Source organism: Cydia amplana, chromosome Z (genome assembly GCF_948474715.1).
Source record: "Cydia amplana chromosome Z, ilCydAmpl1.1, whole genome shotgun sequence".
Taxonomy (NCBI): domain Eukaryota; kingdom Metazoa; phylum Arthropoda; class Insecta; order Lepidoptera; family Tortricidae; genus Cydia; species Cydia amplana.
This window is the reverse complement of record NC_086096.1, coordinates 21,057,375-21,082,852: the sequence shown is the minus strand read 5'-3', so window position 1 is coordinate 21,082,852 and position 25,478 is coordinate 21,057,375. Positions and strand designations below refer to the sequence as shown.

General features: G+C 35.4%; 1 protein-coding gene across 1 annotated transcript; it reads right to left on the bottom strand.

Moving 5' to 3' along the window:
* Window positions 1–1,628: 1,628 nt before the first annotated feature.
* On the bottom strand, window positions 1,629–18,982 carry LOC134660798 (neuroligin-4, Y-linked-like). Its single transcript, XM_063516594.1, has 10 exons — window positions 18,424–18,982; window positions 18,040–18,257; window positions 14,754–14,906; window positions 9,022–9,222; window positions 7,632–8,130; window positions 6,793–6,883; window positions 5,621–5,794; window positions 5,001–5,152; window positions 4,576–4,694; window positions 1,629–3,711 (listed from the first exon to the last, which is right to left on the bottom strand). The coding sequence occupies exons 1-10, from the start codon at window positions 18,798–18,800 to the stop codon at window positions 2,693–2,695; spliced, it is 3,003 nt and encodes a 1,000-aa protein (XP_063372664.1). The 5' UTR covers window positions 18,801–18,982; the 3' UTR covers window positions 1,629–2,692.
* Window positions 18,983–25,478: the final 6,496 nt, after the last annotated feature.

Sequence of the window (25,478 nt, the reverse complement as noted above, 5' to 3'; positions counted from 1 at the left end):
TGAATCTACACCTCACAAATAATACAATTTAGCCCACGAAGAATACACCGAGTATTTTTTACCGACTCATAATATTAACACATCTAATGTAACAAGTTTAAAGTCACGTTTTGGAAACTGTTGATAGTTGCGCTGATTGCTATAGTCACCATGATTACAATTAAGATGAAAACGTTTTGCACACGTTCACCATTTGTTCCCCACAACCCGTACAAGGAACAGTATGTTTAGCAAATGATAAATTCGAATTGCGTAATTTCTTTTATAGAATTAAGAACTTCGGGACCAATATGAGAAGGAAGCCAAGGGTAGGTTCTTTACTCTTATTGCTTAAAGCAGCGTGGTGTGAGCCGAGACACCTGCCAGAACGACATATATACGGCGGACCAAGTAGTTAATTCGTTTATTGATTCCTCTACTGTTCACGTGAGCTGCATCGCCGGCCGGTCCATTGTAAAAAGCTTTTACACAGAGATATATCCCTCCATTAGCCGGTGAGTACGGTTGCGTTACGAGCTGAATAGAAAAATGCAAAGCGTGTTTAACGGTTAATGGTCAATTGATTCTCGAACTCTGAGTATATCTATATATCAACAAAAATCTGTTGTATTGGGTGCGTTGTACTTTGAAGTCTACCTAATTTATTTACGTAAAACTGTTACGTATTATTGTTTACCCCGGCATTTTTTTTAATTAAGATAATTATATATGCTGTATGTATTAAGAATTGAATCAAATCAAAGAGCAAGTCTAATCATGATATCAATCGTTAATAATACATTTACCTACTCATCTGCAAAATGTGTACTAGGTGAAAAAGGACTGTGATAAATAAAACTTGATAAATTTTCACAAATGTTAATATTTATTAAGTGTACTCTTTTATTAATTGTCATAAGAATTCATAGTAACGGTTAGATAACTTTTACATTAATAAGTTTTAACACATTTCATTAACACGATTCATGTTTTACCGATAAACAGTTACGCAATTGATTAGAAAACGGACCCAGTAACAAAACATTTGAACAGAACGCCGTCAATGGATACATTGCACCTAGGGTTTGCACGACAGATCCGAAATATATGGGAAGATCCGCGGATCCGGATCCAGATCCGGATAATTTCATACATTCCGGATCCGGATTGCAAACCCTAATTCCACCCAATAATACTAGTAAAGCATATTTATGCTCATTTAATTATCAGACAAACTGACATTTAAGTAATATGAGTCGGAATATAGCCACTATGCCATCAATACATGCAGGTAACCAATTAAAATAACAATGAAAGTTTGAAGAAATGTAATTTACAAAAACATTAAGCACAATAATTCATTTGGTTATAATTTTAGTTTTATGATTTTGGCAACCGCCCTTCCAACTGTTTGTCACCGCGCATGCATCTCGAATCCGCGCACTTCGCTAGTGGCTACTCCCTAGGCGCCGCTGTCGCCCAGCCTCAAGCGCGACGTCAACCAGCCTTAGGCCGCAGGCGGCGCTGGTCTGGTGGCGACGTTTTCTGAAAACCCTTCCCTAAAGCGATCACATCTTTTTCGGGATGAGCCGATGAGATGAGATCCCTTTTGTGAAGTCGCAATTAAGGCAGTAGCCTTGATTTATTGTTAGAGAAGGTAGGACACATGATATTATAAACATCAATTAAAATGACAAAATATAGTCCATAAAATACACTTGTTTAGTGCCATTACTTTACGATCGTTTTATTACTAATTTTTAGGAGTTCGTTATTTTGCTTCGAAGTGCTCCTATATAAAGTAGGCATGTGTTTGCATTATATTACACAAAACACGCTGGAGCCAGTGTATATAAAAATATGCTACTTATATACCTACTCATGTCAAAGTAATCCGAGAGCTTAGAACAAAACAAAATAAAGAAGTTTAACGAATAAAATGGTATTCTGCATAAGGTTTCTTCGTGGAATAGATACCGTTATTATTAAATATGAATGTAGTTTTATTAATATTAAACACTACTTAGATTGAAAAAAAAAAGATTATAATAGGGCTTGTACAATGTTTATGAAATATTATTTAACCATAATTAGGTTTTTAATAATTACCTGAAGGATGAAGTGAAAATTAATGTACTATTATTTCTAATGAGTTATAATTATATTTTATCGGCTTAATATGTTTCTACGTAAACATAAACATTTTCCTATTACAAGTATACAGTCTTTAAGATTCTAAATTATTTACATTAATTACGTCATTATATGACTATACCACACATCTGTAAAGTTTGAACATACGAGTACATAAGTAATGTGTGAAGTAAAAGGGCTTGTAGATTTTAAAACGATTCTAATCATATGAAGATTAACTATTTCTGTTATTTTTTCTTAGTGGTTAAATCCATTTAAAATGGAAAGATATTGATAGTGTCTTAATATTTTATAATTATTTACAACAATAAAATAAAGTAAGATTTTATACAGACATATCATTTAGACATAAAGTTCTTTCGGATACATTACTAAAATTAACGTAAAACGTACCTGTTTTTTTGAGTAATTAAGTGAACTTATCGATTTTATATACAGTTTTTAGTGAAGATATTTACAACCATGCATCGTCCAGTGATTTACACTTTCTTACTACAGTGCATCTCCCACACTACAAAATGTTATCACTTTACACATAATTGTAAATATCTTCCATTTCTCATACATTCATTTCGGACATGGCCGCTTGAGGAACCCGCGATTTCTGAAAGTGCTGCGTGGAGGGCGATGGGGGCGCCGGTAGCGTCGCGCCGTTGCCGGCCGCCATCGCTTGGCCCGTCTGCGCCTGAACGTCCGGCAGGTTGCTCGAGCTGCTCATGAATGTTGCATTTTTCGGCAATGTCATGCAATTTGACGCGTTACAGATTTGATTTTGTTGTTGATAGCTAAATCCTACTTTCCTTGGCAGGGTAGTACATTGACCTCGACTAGTGGGTGGGCTAGGTTTTTGAGATAGATTTGACATTTGTATGCCCGTGTGACAAACATTGGGACAGTTTGCATTTGAAAAATGCGGCACGCGATTTGTCATTGCAATAATAGCATTCTTATCTTGATGATCGATGTCAACGATTGTACTTGAACTTTGAGAATGGCCGATAAAATAGTGAGGGTGTTTTGACGAGACGCTATCAAAAGTAGAGTTGTGTGAACGTTTTTGTTGTTGTTGCAAAGCTTTTACTTGCAGGCGAGTTTTATCTCTCTGGTAATATACGCCAGCAAAAATGAGGACATTTAGGATGAGTAACGAACATCCAATAGCAATGGTAACACTTAAAGCCGTGGAGTAAGCTGTGTAGCCGGCCACTTCCAGGTTTGAAATGTCTTGTGTATGAGTGTTGTTTGGTATCTGACTCTGCGTAACAGCGGAGCCGGGCCGCGCTGACATAACGCTCACACAAGTAGTCACGAACGTATCCATTGTAGTGGACGGCACATCTAAGGTAACATTGTATATAGGCCTGCGGTAAAGCTCAAGTGTGGGGTCAAAGTAGTTAGGTCGGGTGAGCGGATCAGGCCGGACTAGTCCGTCGTATAGTTCTGGGTCATTGTGGTTTCGGAAAAGGTTGTGTTTTGCAACCACGTCCTTCATGCCGGCCCTGTGTATCTCCGGGATCAACCGCAGCCACACGGACAGCTGATGGGCCCGGTAATGGTTTTTCATGCGCGGCTTCATGCCTGCAATAGAGTTTTTGAATGAAGAAGGGTTTTGTTGGAATTTCGGGGGCTGAAATTGCTTTGACGTTGTGTTGGGTTGAATGAGTAAAGGTATCTATGCAATTAACTTCATATTGACGTTTTTAAGTTACCTACTTTGTGGTATTTAAATCATGATGAGCTGTTTAGGCGTACGAAGTTGAAATTGCATATAGGTACACAAAGCAACGATTTCTTCCACGATTACCATTTAATATGTAGGTACATTGTGCAATAAGAGTGGATGGATGTAATTCTTATTGAGATTCAATAGAAATTCAATAGATGGCAGAGGGTTTTTATTGTACAATTTGAATATCACCCATGTTACACATGATTTTTTTTTCTCTTGTAAGGAGAAAAATAAAATATTTTTTATTATAATATAAAAATCTAACCTTTATTTTCCTCGACACACAGTAAGCTTAATAAAGCTTGTGTTGTGAGTACGTACTAACCGACAATATATTCGTATAATAGTAAATATTCATGAGAATCACACAAATAAATACGCCACGGGATTCGAACCCAGGACCTCCAGCATCGTAGACAGGGTCACTACCGACTAGGCTAGAACCGGAATTCACATTTTAAAATCTGTTAATGGATTTGATATAGATACGATACAATCGCTCGCGCTTATCTTATCTATCGAACGCACGAAAGGCACTGGGAGTTGTGTGATAAGGCATCTTGCTCGCACTTCTTGGTACCTAGTACCTACTCGCGAGATGCACTGTAATTTTGTGCCAAATTCGACAAGGTTGTATCGTAACAAATACAAAATAAGTATATTTCCATAAATAGTTTTGTCACCCTACATAACTATTCTGAGGGTTATCTTACCAATTTCTAGATATTTCTGATGCAATGTGTCATATTCATCCCAAACAATACTCTTGTATCTGTTGCGTTCTCTTGATATTGGTAACAAGGATTCTTGTCGCAGTGCCTCATTAGGATTCCTAGGTAGAGAATTAGATATGGTATAATATACGTACTTATAATAAAAACCAAGTTAACGTTAAACGGCGTTAAACAACGCAGGCATTTACAACAAATCATACAACATGCATGAAGCCCATTGTGTGTAACTTCACATTTAACCCGTTTAAGATTTATGGCTAAAATCATCGCCAATTATTCTACGTAAGTATAAAATTATGTGAGACAAACATCTTTAGTCACGCAAAATGTCGATAAAAAAAGTTCTAAATAACTCTCTGAACTAATTCACGGAACTAATAAAAAAAAAACAGCAGACGACTCACCCTGTTCTCGCAAAGTTTGCAATATAAAATATGAAAGCTTCGGATAACGCAACCTCTGATTTTGTATAATTCTTTGGAAAATGACCTAAGCCGTCGACCAGCGGCGCTCCGAATAAATACGGTAACTCTTCGCCGTGGACAGATCCCATTCTCTGAAACATTATTTCAATAATAAAATTTTACTACCAAAGTATAATAAGGACTATAAAATATATATTTTTTTCGTCTGAATCATACTTTTTCAGATATATGTAATTTTTAAGAAATAAAGGAAATCAAAATCTCACTTTGTTAATAAATATTAAGTACAATACCATTTATATGTAATTTTGCTGTTTTTAAATGCACCAAAATGCTATAGATTATGCGCTACCTACCTAGATAAGGATTTTAATTGAATATATGTACTTACTTACTCATTAATCTCATTATCAAACATACCGAAGAGAGAGAACTTTGTGATAAATTATTTTCCATGGAAATATTGATATTTACATTAAGCTACATCAGTAGCTTGGATGGAATTCGGTTCTTTTACATATGTTTAAAAACGTGTTTATTACTGATTCTATTGTATCTTACCAAGATTTCCTAACACATCAATTGACCAATTTAATTACCTGTGGATAATCTCCATCCTTCGTTTGGTAGTCAAAAACATAGAAGAAGGCATTTGGCCCAGAATCGGGCGAGCTCTTAGCAACGCTTAAGAAGTCTCCAGTTTGCACCAATGGTGCTACATATTGCGCATCTGAGAGTGCTAATACGGCTGCGTCTCGAGTGTTGATTGGATGCTGGCAAATAAGACATTAGGTACATGTTAAATACTTTTACAAAATATTAGCAGGTATAAGTAATTTGAGCGCAATGAGAATGGAATTCGAAAGTCGCGTTAGGCACTAGTAGCGATGTGACGAGTCCACTTTTTTTCAATTCGAATCATTCGAATTGATTCGGCCGCTGATTCGAATTCAAAATCGAGTTGACTCGACTCGACGATTCGCGTGGTTCGCGACAAGGTCACAGGCACAGGCGCGGAGCGAGTTGAGACGGCGAGTTACGCGGCAGTTGTTGTAAAAAGAACCTTCAGGGCACGGAATTAAGGTTTATTTTTGAATGGCCATACTAGCAGTGAACTCGAGTTGGGATACTTGGAATGGCGAATCAAGCGGCAGTTGTTGTAAAATGAACCTTCGGGTCACGGAATTAAGGTTTATTTTTGAATGGTCATTATAGTACCAACTCGAGTTGAGACGGCGAATCGAGCGGCAGTTGTTGTAAAAAGAGCCTTCGGGCTACAGTATTAAGGTTTATTTTTGAATGGCCTTAGTAGCAGTGTGATAGCGTTGACTCGGCTCGGCGAGTTGTTCGCCGAGTTAGCTAGTGGTCGAGTTGATTCGAATTGCCCATAGTCTTGATTCGAATTAACTCATCTGTAGGCTGATTCGAATTATTCGAATCAGATAACTCGACTCGCCCATCGCTAGGCACTAGTAAATATCCACGACGTGTTCATTTATATTTATATACTTACACTCATTAGTCAATCATATTTATAGTTTAGGTGCAGATATTTACAGGTAAGCGATTTAAAGAAGTATAGGTACCTATACTACTTAAAGTAGTGAATAGCCGTTACAATGGGCACCATATACACTATAATTCAATCCTAATCGCTAATATATGTCACTAGGTATATTGCTCTCTAATTAAAGGAATAAAAAAAAAATGTAAAAACTTGGTCACAAAAATATAATAATTTGTAATAGTAATTTAAAGATATCATTCTTACCTGAACCGTTCGTTCCCAATCAGTGTATTCATTGACTATCGTGAAAAATATTTCACTCAAATGATATGTGTACGCGTTCCTTACGTAAGTCCTAAAATATAAGTGCATTGTTATAATTTTTGTGTTTTTACACAAATAAATAATCAAACATATCTGTAAATAAACGTATTTTTATATAACAAACTGAAAGCAAAAAATTTGCTTGAAGTTTAAATTATTCCCTTTTTATTTATTTTATTTATTTATTTTAAACTTTATTGCACAATATAACAAATAAAGTACAAATGGCGGACTTAATGCCTAAAGGCATTCTCTACCCCCTTTTGTTGATATAAAGCTAACTACATTATCTGTAGGCTGTAAATATATATATAAATATAAATATACAGTGTGTAAGTCAAATACGGGCAATAAATTAAACCAGATATAGAATTTACCCGTCTTATCATTAATTAAGATGTTTTTTTAAGTTACACTTAATTATGACCCCGTGATTAATTTTTTCCACATGTACCGAGCAGCAATGTACTGTAAACATTAAGAAACAAGATGATAATGACATTACGAGATACGAGCTTTTCATAGTAACTGCCAACAAGCGTTGACAGTTACTTTAAAAAGCTCGTATCCCGTAACGTGTGTGGTGTATTACATTGCGGGCCGAATTATTTTGTATGGTTATAATTTTCAATGCATTTCTAAGTAAAATCTATCTCAATATACTTTTTAGGTCCTATGCTAACCACCGTTTAAATATTCGCCCGTATTGGATTTACACACTGTATATATCGTCGCTGCGGTTGCGAAATACCAATTTGTTAAATAAACATCGAGCTCACCTTATTATCCTATCCCTCCGTTCACCCTCAAATCCGTTTTGTATATCTTGAGCTGAGAATTTCCACAGCGCTTCACTCGTAACCACTCCAAAAAGCAGATCATATTTGTTTTGCCCACTCCTTATCCCGAATATCCTATCGCCACCTCTTTTATCGGCTTTAATGTTATTAACTCCGGAAACACTTGTGAAACCTTGCAGATCATTTGGAATGAAATAGGTAAGTAATTCTTTAGCGTAGTCTGTTTTGACTACAACTCCGTCAACGGATGGCCCAAATGCTGTTAAATAGCTTGGTGTATTAATGTCCGCCGACATCAGCTCCTCCAGTGGGACTTCACGCAAACAATCAACAATTAATTCGTGATCCTTAACAATGTCTTCCGGTAAGGTGCAATTTGATTGTTTGGCCAGTTGGACGGAAAAACTGACAGGATCTTCTACGAGAGCCCATGAACTTAATGCGGAACCAGATAATAGTATAGCTCGATGAAAAAGTCCTGCAATAATATATTCTTGGTGCATAAAATAATTACGTAAAATCACAATCAATATAAGAACATTACTTACAACATCCGTAATTTGCTTACCATGGCTTACCATGGCCTACCATGCAAATCAGCTCTTAACTTATATCTAACTCCTAAAATTAGCTACCGCGCTTAGCATAAGATCAGCAACTCATTTTGAAATGTTATTCAATTGTATAATTTGTACTTGTACGATATGTTGTTCGTTCTGAGAATAGTCGTTTTTAGGGTTCCGTAGCCAAATGGCAAAAAACGGAACCCTTATAGATTCGTCATGTCTGTCTGTCTGTCTGTCCGTCTGTCCGTCTGTCTGTCCGTCCGTATGTCACAGCCACTTTTCTCCGAAACTATAAGAACTATACTGTTGAAACTTGGTAAGTAGATGTATTCTGTGAACCGCATTAAGATTTTCACACAAAAATAGAAAAAAAACAATAAATTTTTGGGGTTCCCCATACTTTGAACTGAAACTCAAAATTTTTTTTTCATCAAACCCATACGTGTGGGGTATCTATGGATAGGTCTTCAAAAATGACATTGAGGTTTCTAATATCATTTTTTTCTAAACTGAATAGTTTGCGCGAGAGACACTTCCAAAGTGGTAAAATGTGTGTCCCCCCCCCTGTAACTTCTAAAATAAGAGAATGATAAAACTAAAAAAAATATATGATGTACATTACCATGTAAACTTCCACCGAAAATTGGTTTGAACGAGATCTAGTAAGTTGTTTTTTTTTATACGTCATAAATCGCCTAAATACGGAACCCTTCATGGGCGAGTCCGACTCGCACTTGGCCGCTTTTTTTATGAACTAAAAATATACATTAGGTATAGGTATCGATAAATTTAATTATCCTCACCCGGCATTACAGTCGGTGATATCATCAGAAAGTTAATACATGCAGCACCAGCACCGTGCCCCAGCATGGTCACATTACCAGAGTCTCCGCCGAACAAAGCTATGTTTTGCTGAATCCAATGTAACGCCGCAATTTGATCCATCAGGCCGTAGTTGGCAACCCGAGCCTTAAGATGGGGTATGGGGTTGGCATTTAAGAATCCTGCAATAAATATTGCATTATACCTTGGCTAAAAAAACCCTATTTAAAAAAAAAGTAATACGGTTGACATCGGAGGCGTGACTAATGACTCATTACCGATATAATCCAACGTGATCTGACACACACCTTTTACATATTCTAAGAAAAATACCCAATTTTTACGACTACTGACTAATAACTAGAGTTAGACCAAGATAAGTCTGCAACGATTTTGATAGCACACGCAATGAAAGTGTTATCTTAAACGTCAAACTTCAATGAAATAATGACGTATAATATAAATAACACTTGCACTGCGTATGCTATGCTATCAAAATCCCCGCTTGCCTTCTCACAGCTCCCGAAGATGGAATATTTTGGCGGTGTTGGGTCTGAATTTGTCCTTAAATAACACGGTGACTCCTTGGTCTAAGAGTCCATAGTCTTCGAGATCCACTTACCATCTGGTGGGTAGTACGCGCAAGTACACTCTCGATACGTCCGAGATAATAGGAACTGGTCAATGTATGCTTTGGTTGGATATAATTTTTTTAGCACAATACGTGCCTATGTCAAAAATTTAAAGAGCCATATGTACTGTAAAACGTTGTATTTACAATACACGTGCGAAAAGGTAATTCGCAACGAGTGGCAATAAATTGAAAAACGACCGAAGGGAGTGTTTTTAATCGCCACTCATTGCTACTTTTTGCACTTGTGTTGTAATGTACTATAACTGATTTTTTATTTACGTGAATTTTAATATAAATATCAGTTCTATCGCCTGAGGACGATTTTGAAATTAAACTTACTAGAATTAATTAACTAAACAAACAAATACACGCGAGTGAAGCTAAGTACGAATATAATATATACCTAGCTACCCTGTGTAAATACAAATACAAAAATCAATTGTTAAAATCCCTGCCTTCAGGCACGGACTTTCACTAATTAAACTAATGGAATCTTAATTAGTAGCACAAAAATTGGATTATCGCAATAAGAAACTCCTCTCGGAATTTGGCAAACAAATTAAGATAAGCATGAATTTTTATACAAATACAAAATGCGGGTACAAAAATTAGTTAGATAATCCTTAATCTTACCTAATTTAGGGATAACATTAGAAATGTTGCTCGTAGTAACCTGGATTTATATATATCACACCTCTTCTTTTTGTTTCATCGAATTAACCCTTAAATGCATGACTTTTTCTTTTAGCCCGAAATTAATATATGTATCACATAATTGTTTGCCAATTCTAGGAAAAATAGTAAAAAAAATATAACTTCGATTTTCACTGCGAAATCAGTGTTAGAAGTTGAATTGGCTTAATCATATTTATGTAAATATGTAATTTTCAGTAATAGATATATGAAATTTTTTACTACCATTAGAAAGGTACACTATTTGTGATATACCTATGATAACGTTTTTAAATATAAAATAACTAGCTGTTGCCCGCGACTTCGTACGCGTGGATTTGTATATTGGTGGTTATAAATTCTACATTAGCTTAGAACATTATGCAGCAAAAGATAGCAGTAGGGACGGTTAATCATTTGTTAATTATTATACAACGCATAAGATTTGTCTTTCACAACCTGGCTACGAAGTTTCAAGCCCCTAACTGAATAAAATTGTTCTCGATAATCTCGATATAATCTCTCTCAACCCCCAGAAGATTTTCAAGTCCACTATTTAATAAAACCTACTACCTAACTACCTATTTACGAAGTTTGAAGTTCCTAGCTTTAAATAAAATTTGAACCCTCTACCAACTCTCAACCCCTGTTTAAACTTTTAGGGGATGAATTTTTAAAAACGCTGAGATTACTTTTCTTGTATTGTAATAATATGCCTTTATACAACGATTCAAGTTCCGCACTCCAATAAATATTTGGGTTCCATACAAATTTTCGACCCCCTTCACCACCTTGGGGGATGAATTATCAAAGACTCTGAAATTAGTTTTCTTTTCTCTCAATAAAATACCTTTTTACGAAGCTTCAAGTTCCTAGCTGTAAATAAAATTATAACCTATACAATCTTTCAACCCCTTTTTAACCCTGTTATGGGATGAATTTTTAAAAACGCTGAAATAAGTTTTCTTGTGTTCTAATACTATGGCTTTATACAAAGATTTAAGTCTCGCACTCTCAAAAATATTTGATCTCCATACAAACTTTCAACCCCTTTTTCACCTCCTCGGGGGATAAATTTTTAAAAACGCTGAATAGGTTTTTTTGTTTTTTAATAAAATACCTTTTTACGAAGTTTCAAGTTCCTAGCTTTAAATAAAATTTGAACCCTATACAAACTTTCAACCCCTTTTGGACCCTTATAGGGTATGAATTTTTGAAAACGCTGAAATTACTTTTATCGTATTCTAATAATATGTCATTATACAAAGATTCAAGTCCCGTACTTACAAAAAATATTGACCTCCATACAAATTTTCAACCCCTTTTTCACCACCTTAAATGTTGAATTTTGAAAAACGCTAACATTAGTTTTCTTCTCTTTTAATGAAATAACTTTTTACGAAGTTACAAATTCGTAGCTTAAAATAAAATTTAAACCCTATACAATCTTTCAACCCCTTTATAACCCTTTTAAGGGATGAATTTTTGAAAACGCTGATATTACTTTTCTTGATAATTAATAATATGGTTTTATACAAAGATTCAAGTCCCGCACTCTAAAAAATATTTGATCTCCGTACAAACTTTCAATCCCTTTTTCACCACCTCGGGGGATGAATTTTTAAAAACACTGAAATTTGTTTTGTTGTTTTTTAATTTAATACCTTTTTGCGAAGTTTCAAGGTCCTAGCTTAAAATAAAATTTGCACCCCAAGACAAAGTTTCATCCCCTTTTTTACCCCCTTAGGGGTTGAAGTTCCTAAAACGTCGCAATTCCTTTTTTTTGCAATCGGCTATTATGCCTTTCTAAAAAGTTTTAAAGCATTTGTAATGGATTCAAACTTTCAACCCCTTTTTAACCCTGTTCGGGGATGAATTTTTAAAAACGCTGATATTACTTTTCCTGTCTTATAATAATATACTCATATACAAAGTTTAAAGTCACACACTCACAAAAATATTTGATCTCCATACAAACTTTCGACCCCTTTTTCACCACCTTGGGGGATGATTTTTCGAAAACGCTGAAATTAGTTTTCTTATTTTTTAATATAATACATTTTTACAAAGTTTCAAATTTCTAGCTTAAAATAAATCTTGAACCCCATACAACCTTTCATCCCCTTTTTAACCCTTTTAAGGGATGAATTTTTAAAAACCCTGAAATTACTTTTCTTGAGTTTTAATAATATGGCTTTATACAAAGACTCAAGTCCCGCACTCTCAATAATATTTGATCTCCATACAAACTTTCAACCCCTTTTTCACCACCTCGGGGGATGAATTTTTACAAACACTGAAATTAGTTTTCTTGTTTTTTAATTTAACACCTTTTTGCAAAGTTTCAAATTCCTAGCTTAAAATAAAATTTGCACCCCAAGACAAAGTTTCATCCCCTTTTTTACCCCTTAGGGGTTGAATTTCCTAAAACGTCGCAATTACTTTTTTTTGTAATCGGCTATTATGCCTTTCTAAGAAGTTTTATAGCATTTGTAATGGATTCAAACTTTCAACCCCTTTTTAACCCTGTTAGGGGATGAATTTTCAAAAACGCTGAAATTACTTTTCCTGTCTTATAATAATATACCCATATACAAAGTTTAAAGTCACACACTCACAAAAATATTTGTGCTCCATACAAACTTTCAACCCCTTTTTCACCACCTTGGGGGATGAATTTTCGAAAACGCTGAAATTAGTTTTCTTATTTTTTAATTTAATATATTTTTGCAAAGTTTCAAGTTCCTACCTTAAAATAAAATCTGAACCCTATACGAACTTTCAACCCCTTTTTAACCCTGTTAGGGGATGAATTTTACAAAACGCTGAAATTACTTTTCCTGTCTTCTAATAATATCCCCAAATAAAAAGATTCAAGTCCCGCGCTCGAAAAAATGTTTGATATCCATACAAACTTTCAACCCCTTTTCCACCACCTTAGGGGATGAATTTTCAAAAACGCTGAAGTTAGTTTTCTTGTACTTTAATTTAATAGCGTTTTGCAAAGTTTCAAGTTCCTAGATTAAAATAAAATTTGCACCCTATGACGAACTTTCATCCCCTTTTTAACCCTCTTAGGGGTTGAATTTCCAAAAACGTTGCATTTACTTTTTTTTGTAATCGGCTATTATGCCTTTCTAAGAAGTTTCAAAGCATTTGTAATGGATTCAAATTTTCAACCCCTTTTTAACCCTGTTGGGGGATGAATTTTCAAAAACGCTGAAATTACTTTTCCTGTCATATAATAATATCCCCATATACAAAGTTTCAAGTCCCACACTCACAAAAATATTTAATCTCCATAGAAACTTTCAACCCCTTTTTCACCACCTTGGGGGATGAATTTTCAAAAACGCTGAAATTAGTTTTCTTGTTTTTTAATATAATACATTTTTACAAAGTTTAAAATTCCTAGCTTAAAATAAAACTTGTACCCCATACAACCTTTCATCCCCTTTTTAACCCCCTTAGGGGTTGAATTTTTCAAAATCGCTTCTTAGCTCTTGTACACTTTATAAATTCAACCTAGTGTGCAAATTTCAACCTTCTAGCATTTGTAGTTTCGGCTCTGCGTTGATGAGTCAGTCAGTCAGTCAGTCAGTCAGTCAATCAGTCAGGACACGTGCATTTATATATATAGATATAGATTACAAACCCCGAAAAATCTGCCCAAAATCACATACTAAAAATCATCAACTTCCAGGTTTTTCCAAGTTTTCCGACATTTCGTCTATAAACAAATGTAACTTTTATAAATTAAAATACTGCGTAAATTTATGTAATAATTCGGAAAATTTATTAGTTTTACTATTGAAATAATATACAAGAACAAATAGAATTTGTTTAATAATGCATAACATTTGATGTTTATGTTGTGTGTATAAATGCATCACTATGCATTTAAGGGTTAAAAAACAAGCATCCTAAAACCCGTGAAAAGTCGGTTTTCACAGTTATAACTAGTTTTCTGTATCGCCTCAACTAGTTAAAACAAAACTATTAAAACGGATGATATCGCGTATATTGAATTTATACTACATCCCGTCCATTTCCATCCGTTTTAATACTTTTATTTCATGAGTAACTATCGCGGGTGATACCTAGTTTTCATTAATTATTCATAATTAGTGAGGAATGAGTAAGGTTGGCTACGTAGGTACAGCTGTGTTCAATATAATGATCCATCATTCGGACTGTGTTCTTGATTTTTGACCAACTACTTGTTTGCTTGCTTGAGGCTCTGGTGATAGGCACGCCCACGACAAACTATAACTGATGATATCATATTTGTTTAGAAATTACTAACTCATTTTACTCTCGTATAAATAAACTGCTATTATACTGCACACTACTGTTTGTGCAATTGTATTGTTTTGACCACCGTACATATATTCTAATTTGGCTTACCTAGAATACCTAGTCTGTAGTTGATGGTGATAACAACAAGCCCCGCATAGCTAGCTAGCACGGCCCCGTCGTAAACGTTTCCAGAATTCCACTCAAAAGATTCTCCGTGGATAAAAATAACAACTGGATATTTGGCCTGCAACGTCGGACCCACTGAAACCAAAAATTAGAATAATTTATATTTTATGAAAAAAATCTGAGTTTAAAAATCAAACAATTGTAGGTATTATTTGCTATAATAACATAGTTGCAAAATCACGAAGGGCATATATTTCAAGCGAACATGACACTACGATTATAAAATGTGATGGAAAGAAAGTTAAAACTACAGTACTGCTTTTCATTTTGATTACGGGATTAACAACGCCTTTTGACAATATGTTAATATTTATGGTCACATTGGTAATCTGTGTAAGTGAGACATTCAAGTACGAGCAAAATGCATGATAACTGAATGAAATCAGCTAGAAGACATGGTTAAGTGGGGATTTCAGTAGGTATAAGGTAGTTCCACGAGAGATGAGGTGAATGATTACACACACACAGCTACATGAAGTACCTACTGATTGCAAAAAAAGTGAATGAACGAAATGAGTTAGTGAATGTAAATGTAAATAAAAACGCTAATTATATTTTTAATAGGTATCAAAAACAGTAAAAAAAATGTATATATATTATATTATAACCCATTTATTTAAACAAAATCGGTAAAGATATTTTATTTTCTGTTTTGTTTGAAGTCGATGAATTGTTCTATATAATCTTAACAAAATAGTTTAAAGAAACTTTTTGGTCTTTCTTGCAATTCACTGTCAAACTTGCTATCGGTACAATAATAGAACGGTAATTTCAAAAACTCGCTGTCATTACATGACAGTGTTGTTGTGTGCGTGGCCTTAACTCCCGTGAAACTACCTTATACACAGTGACCTCGTAATCACTGACCAAATAGAAACATAAGCAAGTACGCGAAAAAATATACATGTTTTTTTTTTAATATCATGTATGTAGTACATTTTTTGGTATCGTCTTGGGTCGTCCCATTCGTTTTTCGTCAAGTTCTTAAATTAGTCCTATTCTGCTTTCGTCACTCATTCTACATTGAAAGCCACTGACGATTGTGACGAATGTAGAATGGGTGACGAAAGCAGAATAGCACTAATTTAAGAACTTGACGAAAAACGAATGGGACGATCCAAGACGATACCCATTTTTTAAGAAAAGGAACCACATATATAACAGTGACCTCATAATCACTGACCAAATAGAAACATAAGCAAGTACGCGAAAAAAAATACACGTGTTTTCCTTTTTAAAATCATGTAGTACATTTTTTTTAGAAAAGGAACCACAAAGTTGTCTCAAAAACCTCTAAATTTGTGGCCAACATACAAACGTAGTTACGCTCTCATTTTAAAACGACTAGCTAGATTGCTCTCAAACTTTGTAATTGCAATAGAATATGCCCTTTGCCTGAAATTAGTTTACATATGTAGCTTCATTTACCATAGTTAAAAAAATACGAATTTAAGTTATTCATACAAAACTTATTTTGCTCTATTTCGTTTGTTTTATAAGCTTGAGCTATAGCTACATATATAAACTAATTACAGGCATACATACTTCATTGTATGCGCAACGCTTCATTACAATCCAACACGTACGTGAGATCGAAACTCCTTTTGCATGGGAAGGTGAAATTCGGCCGAGCTTGCTGCGGACTCTTAACTTACTGTGTTATGAATTTTAACATCCCTCGGGGATGTTTAAGGTAAGCAAGAAGACAATGACTAAAATGGTAGGGCATTCTGCGTAGATATTGTTTTCATTTTCTCTTTATTACAGTCAGAAACCTCAAACTTTTGTTAAAATATCGGACAAAGACCTTATCGTTGCTTTAAGTACAATAGTATGCAACTCTCTAGATAAAGCACGGAGCTATTGTAGGCTATGATTACATTTTTGCTTCTAAAAGTGCGAGGTTTTGAACAGTATTCAGGAGATATTTCATTACTACTGCTCTCTGAGTTCTATCCCGTTACTTACTCCCATTCGAAATAAGACCTGTTCGTTTCTATTTTAAGGTACATTTTAATTCAGTAACTTTTATTCAAAGTTGTTATTTATCTACATAAATAAGAATCTCTGGAGAAGGAATAAAAATAATCAATCACGAACAAAATCCATTTTTTGTTCACTTTATAATGTGGTATTGCCAATCAACTTATTTAACAAGTTAAATCAATCAAGTCAAAAATAATAGGAGTATTCGACAAAAATATACATAATTTATGAATTTTTCGGTAATGTTGAGGAAGGAGGGAGACCTAAAACGGGTCAGCTAACGGGGAAGGCCTAAAAGTTTCAAGTAGATTTTATTTGATTTTACTTACGGATTTTATTCCATTCTATAGAAGAATTAGCGAACTTCAATATAATACAAATAAAAATACTATGGCATTGTGTACTTAACAATTATTTACATATTTAGAAAAAAATAAAAATATCGTCGAATACGTCGCTATCATATTATTATATTCGTCATAGTCCTAAAGACAGATTATATTTTAACAATTTGATATGGGTTTCACCTTAATTTGATACGACCATATGAGCATATTGTTGTTTCGCTTAATAATTCCGCAACGAGTATGTGATCTTGAATAAAGGGAAAGCTTAGGTATGTATAGTTTATAGGGTTTCATTACAGTTTTCAAAAATAGAGCACAAGTCGGAATTTACGAGCGTAGCGACTATAAATCTTAAAATGGTGGCGTTTCATGATATGCGATAGACCGACGACATAAATTTACTTTCTTAGTTTATATGGTTATATTTTGAGTATGTACTCGTAAACAATAAATTAGATTATCTCGATATACGAAACCTTTTTAGTAAATCAATATTATCCGTTCTTTTACACAACAATAAATTGTCAGTATTGGAAATAAACTCGAAGCTGCGAACGGATCAACGTGTCTGTTTTCAGTGAACCGTTGAGCACAGGTGCGCTCTGTGGAAACAGATTTTATGAGACAAGATTTATAAACGTCGACCTACAAACTGTTAGACTTGTTAAATGGTAATATTTTTGTATGTGGATATAATTCGGTTCACTTGTATTTTGTACACGTATTCATTACCTATTTTGTTTATAAAATATATAACCACCATCATTAATCACCATTGCAAAAGCTAGACGATAGGTTTGTGAGTTATACCTATTCATATAATAATTGTGATGTGTGTGTAAAATACGAAAAGAAAGATAATAACTATAACATACCTTGTACGGGGGTGTAAATGTTCATGTAGAGGCAATCCTCGCTTTGATTCTTCAGTCTTGGTAGCAGTCTCCTCAAGTACTCCAGTCTACCTTTGGGCATTCTCTCCAAAGCAAGAGTCTCGTTTGAAACGTCTGGCAAGCGTTGGGGGCAAACTGGGCCCATTTGGTCGACCTGTTTCACGTCATCCCAAGGCGCTGGAGCGCGCGTGGGCGCGAACCTGCATTATAAGCGGCTTTTATAGTTTAAATTACCTACATCCACAAACTGCAACTGCACTGCAAGAACCGACGTTCATTGTATTCATATTCTACACAGAACTTGTTGCGTAATGTATGATAAGTACACTATAACGTTGTGCAATTGTAAATAATTTTAAAGATTACCTGTTAGACCCGGTAGGTGGAGTTGCATACGGTACTCCTAAATACGCTTCCACTGGTTTCAAGAATTTATGTTGATCCATTGGCAGTATAACACCTTGCATTTTACCGTATCTCGTTCCAATCACTCTTGTCCTAAGCATAGAATTTCTTCCACCGTTGTAACTATTGCCACAGGAACTTCTTGGGAGGAGTAAAATAAGAAATATGACCAACTTTGCTTTATCTGTTTGCTTTGATTTCAAATTAATATTTGATTTTAAATATGTGGAACTCTTTCCAGATTTGATGTGTAAGTTTTGCTCATTTATTAATTTCGTGTTGACGTTATTCTGCTTGATTGAATTACATATATGTAGCAGCAGTCTTATATTAGCCATTTTGAGATAATATCAGCTATGGGGTCCCATTATTTATTCAATTTAGTCAATATTATTACAATTGCGGTTAATTAAGTTATTTAAACAAACGTCTTTAGAAAAATAAACTGCTTTTAAAAATGTTGGCACAATATTTTGACTAGGCACAGCCATCGTTTATAACCTGTAACAAAAGAAACTCGAATTATATGCGTGTCGAAGTAAGTACCTATGTGGGTAACTTTGCTCTGTTGCAAAATTCAATATTGAGTCAATTCTGACACCTCACACCGTTTAAGACTGCGTCGAGCAAAATCAGCGAAAAATGCAGTCACCGTTTAGTCGCTAGCGTTCACATCTCTTGATAAAAATTATTATAATAAATGTCATTATTATCCCAAAGAGTATGTTTACAACGAATCACCCTCGAAAATCTGAATTTTTTTACATTGTAATAAATACACTGATGCAAAGTTGTACCTAAAATGAGATGAACGAGTGTCGGCGTTTAGTAAAATTTGTATAAAAAAAATCGATGCTCAAGCTTTGAAATCGAGTGATTTTGAAAGCCAGATAACTGGACTACAACGAATCAGCCTTTTCCTATTTTTCCTCTTAAAGGCAACAAAGAAATTCAATCGTAAATTTAAACTTTCGTAAAATTTCCATACATTCGCCATATCTGTCAAAATTCTCCTTTGATTCAGATGCCCGCTAGGGCTCCTCTGTACGGATATGATGGTCGTTCTTGTCTACGTGACAGCGTGATAAAACGGTGTCCGTCACTTTCTTTCCGTTAAACAGTGACAGTTATTTTATCACGTGGATAAAGATGGATAAAGCTATCCATAATAGGCTGGCAAGGGCGGTCGCGTACTTGGGCGTCCCATTTTGACATTTCGTTTTGGCATATATACTGACAGAAATTCATGTCCGTATACGAATGATGATACCAGTGAAAAACTGTGTTCAAAATAAATAGGGTAAATAAATATTGTCACACGGAGATCTAGAGTTATTAAAATTTTGATTTATTTTTATTCACAAGTCATAATACTTAAAAAATATAACAAATTATTTAAAAAATATACGAATACAACCAAATCAGTATTATTAGTTTCTTCCTAATTCACTTAAAATGAAAAAAGTTCAAAGATTTGTTTTTTCTTATTGGAATAAATTCTCATTGTGCTGGTATTCATATTACGTCATTTTAAAAACATATATGACATAATGTCAATATACTAGATAAACAATTTATCAACAAAATTCTTCACATTATAACGTAAACAATTTTAATTCTTGAAGACGAAGAAATGTTCACATAATTTCAGCAATAAAATTCTTAGTGTCAACCAGTTTTGTTGATATTCTATGTGCTTTGAAAGTTAATTCAATAATATAGGTATTATCACGAAATTGAAATCAAGACTGTCGAGTCTTGGTTTCTCGGCGGTCTCAGCGAGTTTCAGTGGCTAACCAGTTAAAAGTATTACAGTCAGTGGCGCGTTATTAAATGTACAACATTATATTTATTCGTAAATTAGAAGTCTGACACAAGTGACACAACTGTTAGAAAAATTAATCATTGTTGCATAGCAACCGTCATCATGATACAAAATGAGGTTTTAATACTTTCCCTCAACAATGTGTAAGGCCTATTTTTCTTCTCATCAGAACAAGCCTTGGTCTTGGCATTGGTTTAGTGAACATATCTGCCAGTTGGTCCGTTGTGGGTATCCTTTCCACAGTTAATTGTCCATCGAGAACCTTTTCTCTTACGAAGAAGTGTCTAATCCGTATGTGTTTGGTTCTTTTGTGGAACTCAGGATTATAGGCAAGACGAACTGCAGCCTCGTTATCAACGAAAAGAGTCGGAATCTCCTTGATCTGTGTTAGCTGGCTGAATATTCTCTGAAGCCAAATTAATTCCTTTGTAGCCTCACTGGCCGCAACGATCTCAGCTTCAGTTGTGGAGATTGAGACTGATGGTTGTCTTTGGCTCAGTCACGAAACAGCTCCTCCTGCGTATAAACAGGTGACACCAGTGGTCGATCTTCCAGTTGTCTGATCTCCTCCGTGGTCAGCATCACTGTACCCATTGATAAAGTCTTTGGGATGGTCTGATTTGTACTTTATACTGAAGCTGCTTGTTCCCTTCAAGTATCTGAAAATCTTTTTGACCATTAGCCAATCCGACTCGTCCGGGTTCTCAAGTTTTCTAGAAGCGATCCCAACCGCATATGCTATATCTGGACGAGTTCCGACCATCAGGTACGTCAGAGCACCTACGGCTTCTCGATATGGAAAGTCCTTTCTCCGTTCTACTACTTTCCCTGTTTCAGTAGTCAGTGTCACTGATTCCTTTTGAATGGGAGTTGATAGGGGATTACAGTCAGCCATATGAAATCTCTCTAGAATTTTCTTGGTGTAAAATTCCTGTTTTATGCTGACAGATCCATCGTCATCTTGTATAATTTCTAAACCTAAGTAGTAGGATGCAGATTTTGTAGTTATCTTCAACCTTTTTTGCAAGTCTTTTAGAAACTCGTTTGTAACTTCTGCATCTGTAGCAGCAACTAGCCCATCATCTACATATAAAGTTATAAGAAGCTTCTTTCCATTAATCTTCTTAATGAATAGGCAACTGTCTGCGTCACTCTGTGTGAAGCCTAAGTCTAAAAGGATTTCAGCGAAGCATGAGTTCCAACAGCGTGGTGCTTGTTTCAGACCATATAAACTTCGTTTTAGCTTCCAGACTTTCTTTGAGCCATCATTGAAGCCATCTGGCTGATCCATGTATATGTCTTCTTGAAGTTTTCCATACAGGAATGCTGTTGAGACATCGAATTGCGTCAGTACCAGTCTTTCCTTAGCCGCAACGCTTATGAGTGCTCTTATTGTTGCCATCCTTGCAACAGGACTGAAAGTTTGGTCATAATCAACACCTTTTCGCTGCTTAAAACCTTTAACCACAAGGCGTGCTTTAAATTTATCTACAGAGCCATCAGGGTTTACTGGTGGTAGTTCACTGAGCGTCCACACGTCGTTTTCTTTTAAAGATGCTAACTCTTTTTTCATGGCATCCTCCCATTTTTCTCTCAGAGGACTCTGTATAGCCTCTCTGTAGGACTGAGGATCTGTAAAAGTGTCAACATTACATACATAGTCGTCGAATTTCTCTAGAGGTCGAAGGGTCGATCTTGGTCTTAATTCGTATCTGGGCTGTACCGTATCGGAGTTTACGGTGTCAAAAAATGCTTCTTCCACTGGTTCTTCTTCAATAGGAATTGACGCAGACGCGATTGGATTCGTCTCCTCAGCTGATGCTTCGTCGTCAGCTGTCATGGATCCTTCTGGTCTTTCCTCAGAAATCATTCGATGTTCACCAGTGCTTAGCGAATCTTCGACTTCTTGTCTTTCATCGGTAAGAAATGGAATTTCACCGACGCTTATCGAATCTTCGACTTCATTTTCCTCCCTAAATTCGAACGGTGATGTATTTTCTTGGCGATATGTTGGTAAGTCGTTTGGTACTGGTACGCCAAAGTTTAATGTTGGACGGCTTTGTGGTGATACTATTTTTATCTCCAGTTCATTGGGTTTCAAATCTCTACATTTCAGAGGAACTTTAATCTCCGAGTTTTCTCTGTTGAGCGGCTTTTCATTAAATATGACATCGCGAGATCGTATAAGTCTATATCTGTCGTTTTCTATTGCTGCCCATATACGGTAACCGTCATCATTATCGTATCCGACGAGTCTTCCTTTAAGTGCTTTCTTTGAAAGTTTCTGTCTCTTTTGTTTTGGAATATGAGCATAACAAGTGCTGCCAATTATCTTTAAGTGGGATATTTTTGGCTTCTTACCATTCCATATTTCAAACGGTGACTTATTTTCGACTCTGGAGGGACCCGTTCTATTAATGACATATGTCACCGTGTTCACGATCTCTGCCCAAAGCGCTTGAGGGAAACCTTCTCCGCTGTACATAATCGTTCTAGCAGCTTCGACTAAAGTACGATTGTCGCGTTCGCAGCAAGCGTTTTGCTCCGGCGTGTATGGCATTGTCAGCCTCTTTTTGATTCCATTCTTAGCAAGAATCTCTCTGACATCTTGGTTGTCATATTCACCGCCATTGTCACTGAAAAGTGTTTTTATTGAGTGACCAGCATTGCGTGCTTCTAAAATCATTTGTTCTAGTTTCTGTTTTACTTCAGACTTGGCTTTCATAAAGTATATCAGACGATATCCAGAGTAATCGTCACGAAACAGAACGAAATAACGCAAATTTGTGATAGAGTTGGGAAATGGTCCGCACACGTCTAGTTCTCGTACCAAATTTCTGTCTGTGCGATTTACCAAATATGCAGCTTTCACATAATGAATCATCTATGGGAAGCTCTATCCCTAACTCTCGTTTCACAAACGTTCTAATATGCCGCTTATTCTGGTGGGCAAATCTCTCATGGTAAAGTTGAGTTTCTGTTGTTAGATAGGCCACCATCTTCTTTGGTATGTCATTTTTAACATCTAATTTATAGAGACCACCACATTTTTGACGTCTTCCAATAGCCTTGACATTTCCATTGATATATATATACTGCAATTTTGAGTTGTAGATATAAACTTGCTATCGGGATTCTTATCGTGAGCCGCTAGGACCGAGAATAGATTTTTCTGGATACCTGGAACATACCATACATCTTCTAAAGTGACAGTAGAAAGTTTTCCATTGACATTTGCTTCTAAGACTACCGATCCTTTTCCTTTGGCATTTAGAACATGACCATTGGCTGTTGTAACGGTATGCGTGTCTTCAAAATTATGGAAAGTTGTAAACAAGTCACCTCTATTCGTAATATGGCTGGTGGCACCATTGTCTACATACCAATTGTCCTTGTCGTGCTCAACGGCTAATACTTCTTCCTGCACCAGCATAACTGTCATGTTTACAACTGACGCTTGCGAAGTAGATGGCGTATTGTCGCCCTTCTGTACATTGCTGTTCTTCGGAGGTTTGCCATCTTTTATCCATTTTTGACAGTTCTTGACGCGATGACCGATTTTTGAACAGTAATTACATTTCATTTTTCTATCTTTGCTCTTCTTATCTACTCGTACATCATTCGAGTGAGCAACTAATGCTTCTTGATCAGGTACGGAATTACCTTTGATTGACCTTTCGTAAGCACAAAGATGATTTGTTAAACTCTCTATTGTTCGATCTGCTTTCAGAACTAAGAGCCAGCTACTTTTAAATGATGAATATTCCTCGCTTAGTGTGTCAAGAATTTTACAGATCAAGAAGAGTTCGGGTAACTCATTTTTATCTTTTTTCAAATCTTGATTATGTTCGGACCAAATATTCTTCAGTTTACTCATATGCGTCGCTATGTCATCTTCTGAGTTCCGTTTGAATCCGAAGAAGCTCATGCATAAGTTATAGCTTTTATCTTCACTAGTCCCGTCAAACAATCTGTGGAGTTCTAGCCAGACTTCTCGAGCAGTGTTGTACCGCATGACTTTTTGAAGAGTATCATCAGTCATGTTACTTGTCATGAGGAGCAAAGCACTACAGTCAGCCTTCGTATAGGTAGCAAGCTGGTCTCCTGCCCCCGCTGCCGCTGCTGCTTCCTCTACAAGAGCGGGCTTCAATAATTTACCTTCGACAACATCTAACGCTTTTGGAATGCTCCTTAGGGCTATGCATATTTTGTATTTCCATGTTGACCAATTACTTTTCCCTTCGAGATTTCCGATCAACAATTTCGTAGTCGTTAAATTGTGATCCATCATGCAGGGCACATCACCTGTTAAAGTCAGTGGCGCGTTATTAAATGCTCTAAAGTAAAATGTACAACATTATATTTATTCGTAAATTAGAAGTCTGACACAAGTGACACAACTGTTAGAAAAATTAATCATTGTTGCATAGCAACCGTCATCATGATACAAAATGAGGTTTTAATAAAAAGAACGATATTTACGGCCAATACCATCGCAGCGGTCTGGTTTATGTTGATTTCATGTGACGATTCTTATATAAATGTATCTATCAAATAACAACGTGCTTTTATTTCATTGATATTCGGTGCCAAACGATAACTCAGAAACGAAAAATAATTATCAGGAATGCTTTTGGTTTTTTGCAGTGAACGTTTATAAGTATTAGGTATTATGAGTCTTATCAGCGTGACTTTGGCATTTGGATATTTTTGTAATAGGTACTCTGATTTTGATCTATCAATAAGGTAGGTGAGGTATAATTGTAATAACCTTTATTTGAATTGAAATATTTTTAGAAATTATCACGATAATATGTAAATATATTCTTTACAAATATTACTCACTCAATGTAGATTACTCTTTTATTTAAATTTCTTCATACATAAAAATGATATAAAGTCTGTGCGGAAAGAGAAGAGTCGTGGATTGTATTGGGCCCCATACATTCCACGACTCTTCACTTTCCGCACAGACTAGTAATATTACGGTACTCTTGAAAAATTCTAGTTATTTTAAAAGTACTGTTGGCATAATAATGGCCTAATGGGCCTTGTTAAAAACTAGCAGGGAATTAAAGCCCACATAAAAGAAAACATTTTGTCAGTATTAACAGATTTTAATTGTTATTTACTTTGAATTGTTACATAAAACAATATTTTGTATGTTCACAACAGGATTATCTTTTTCTTA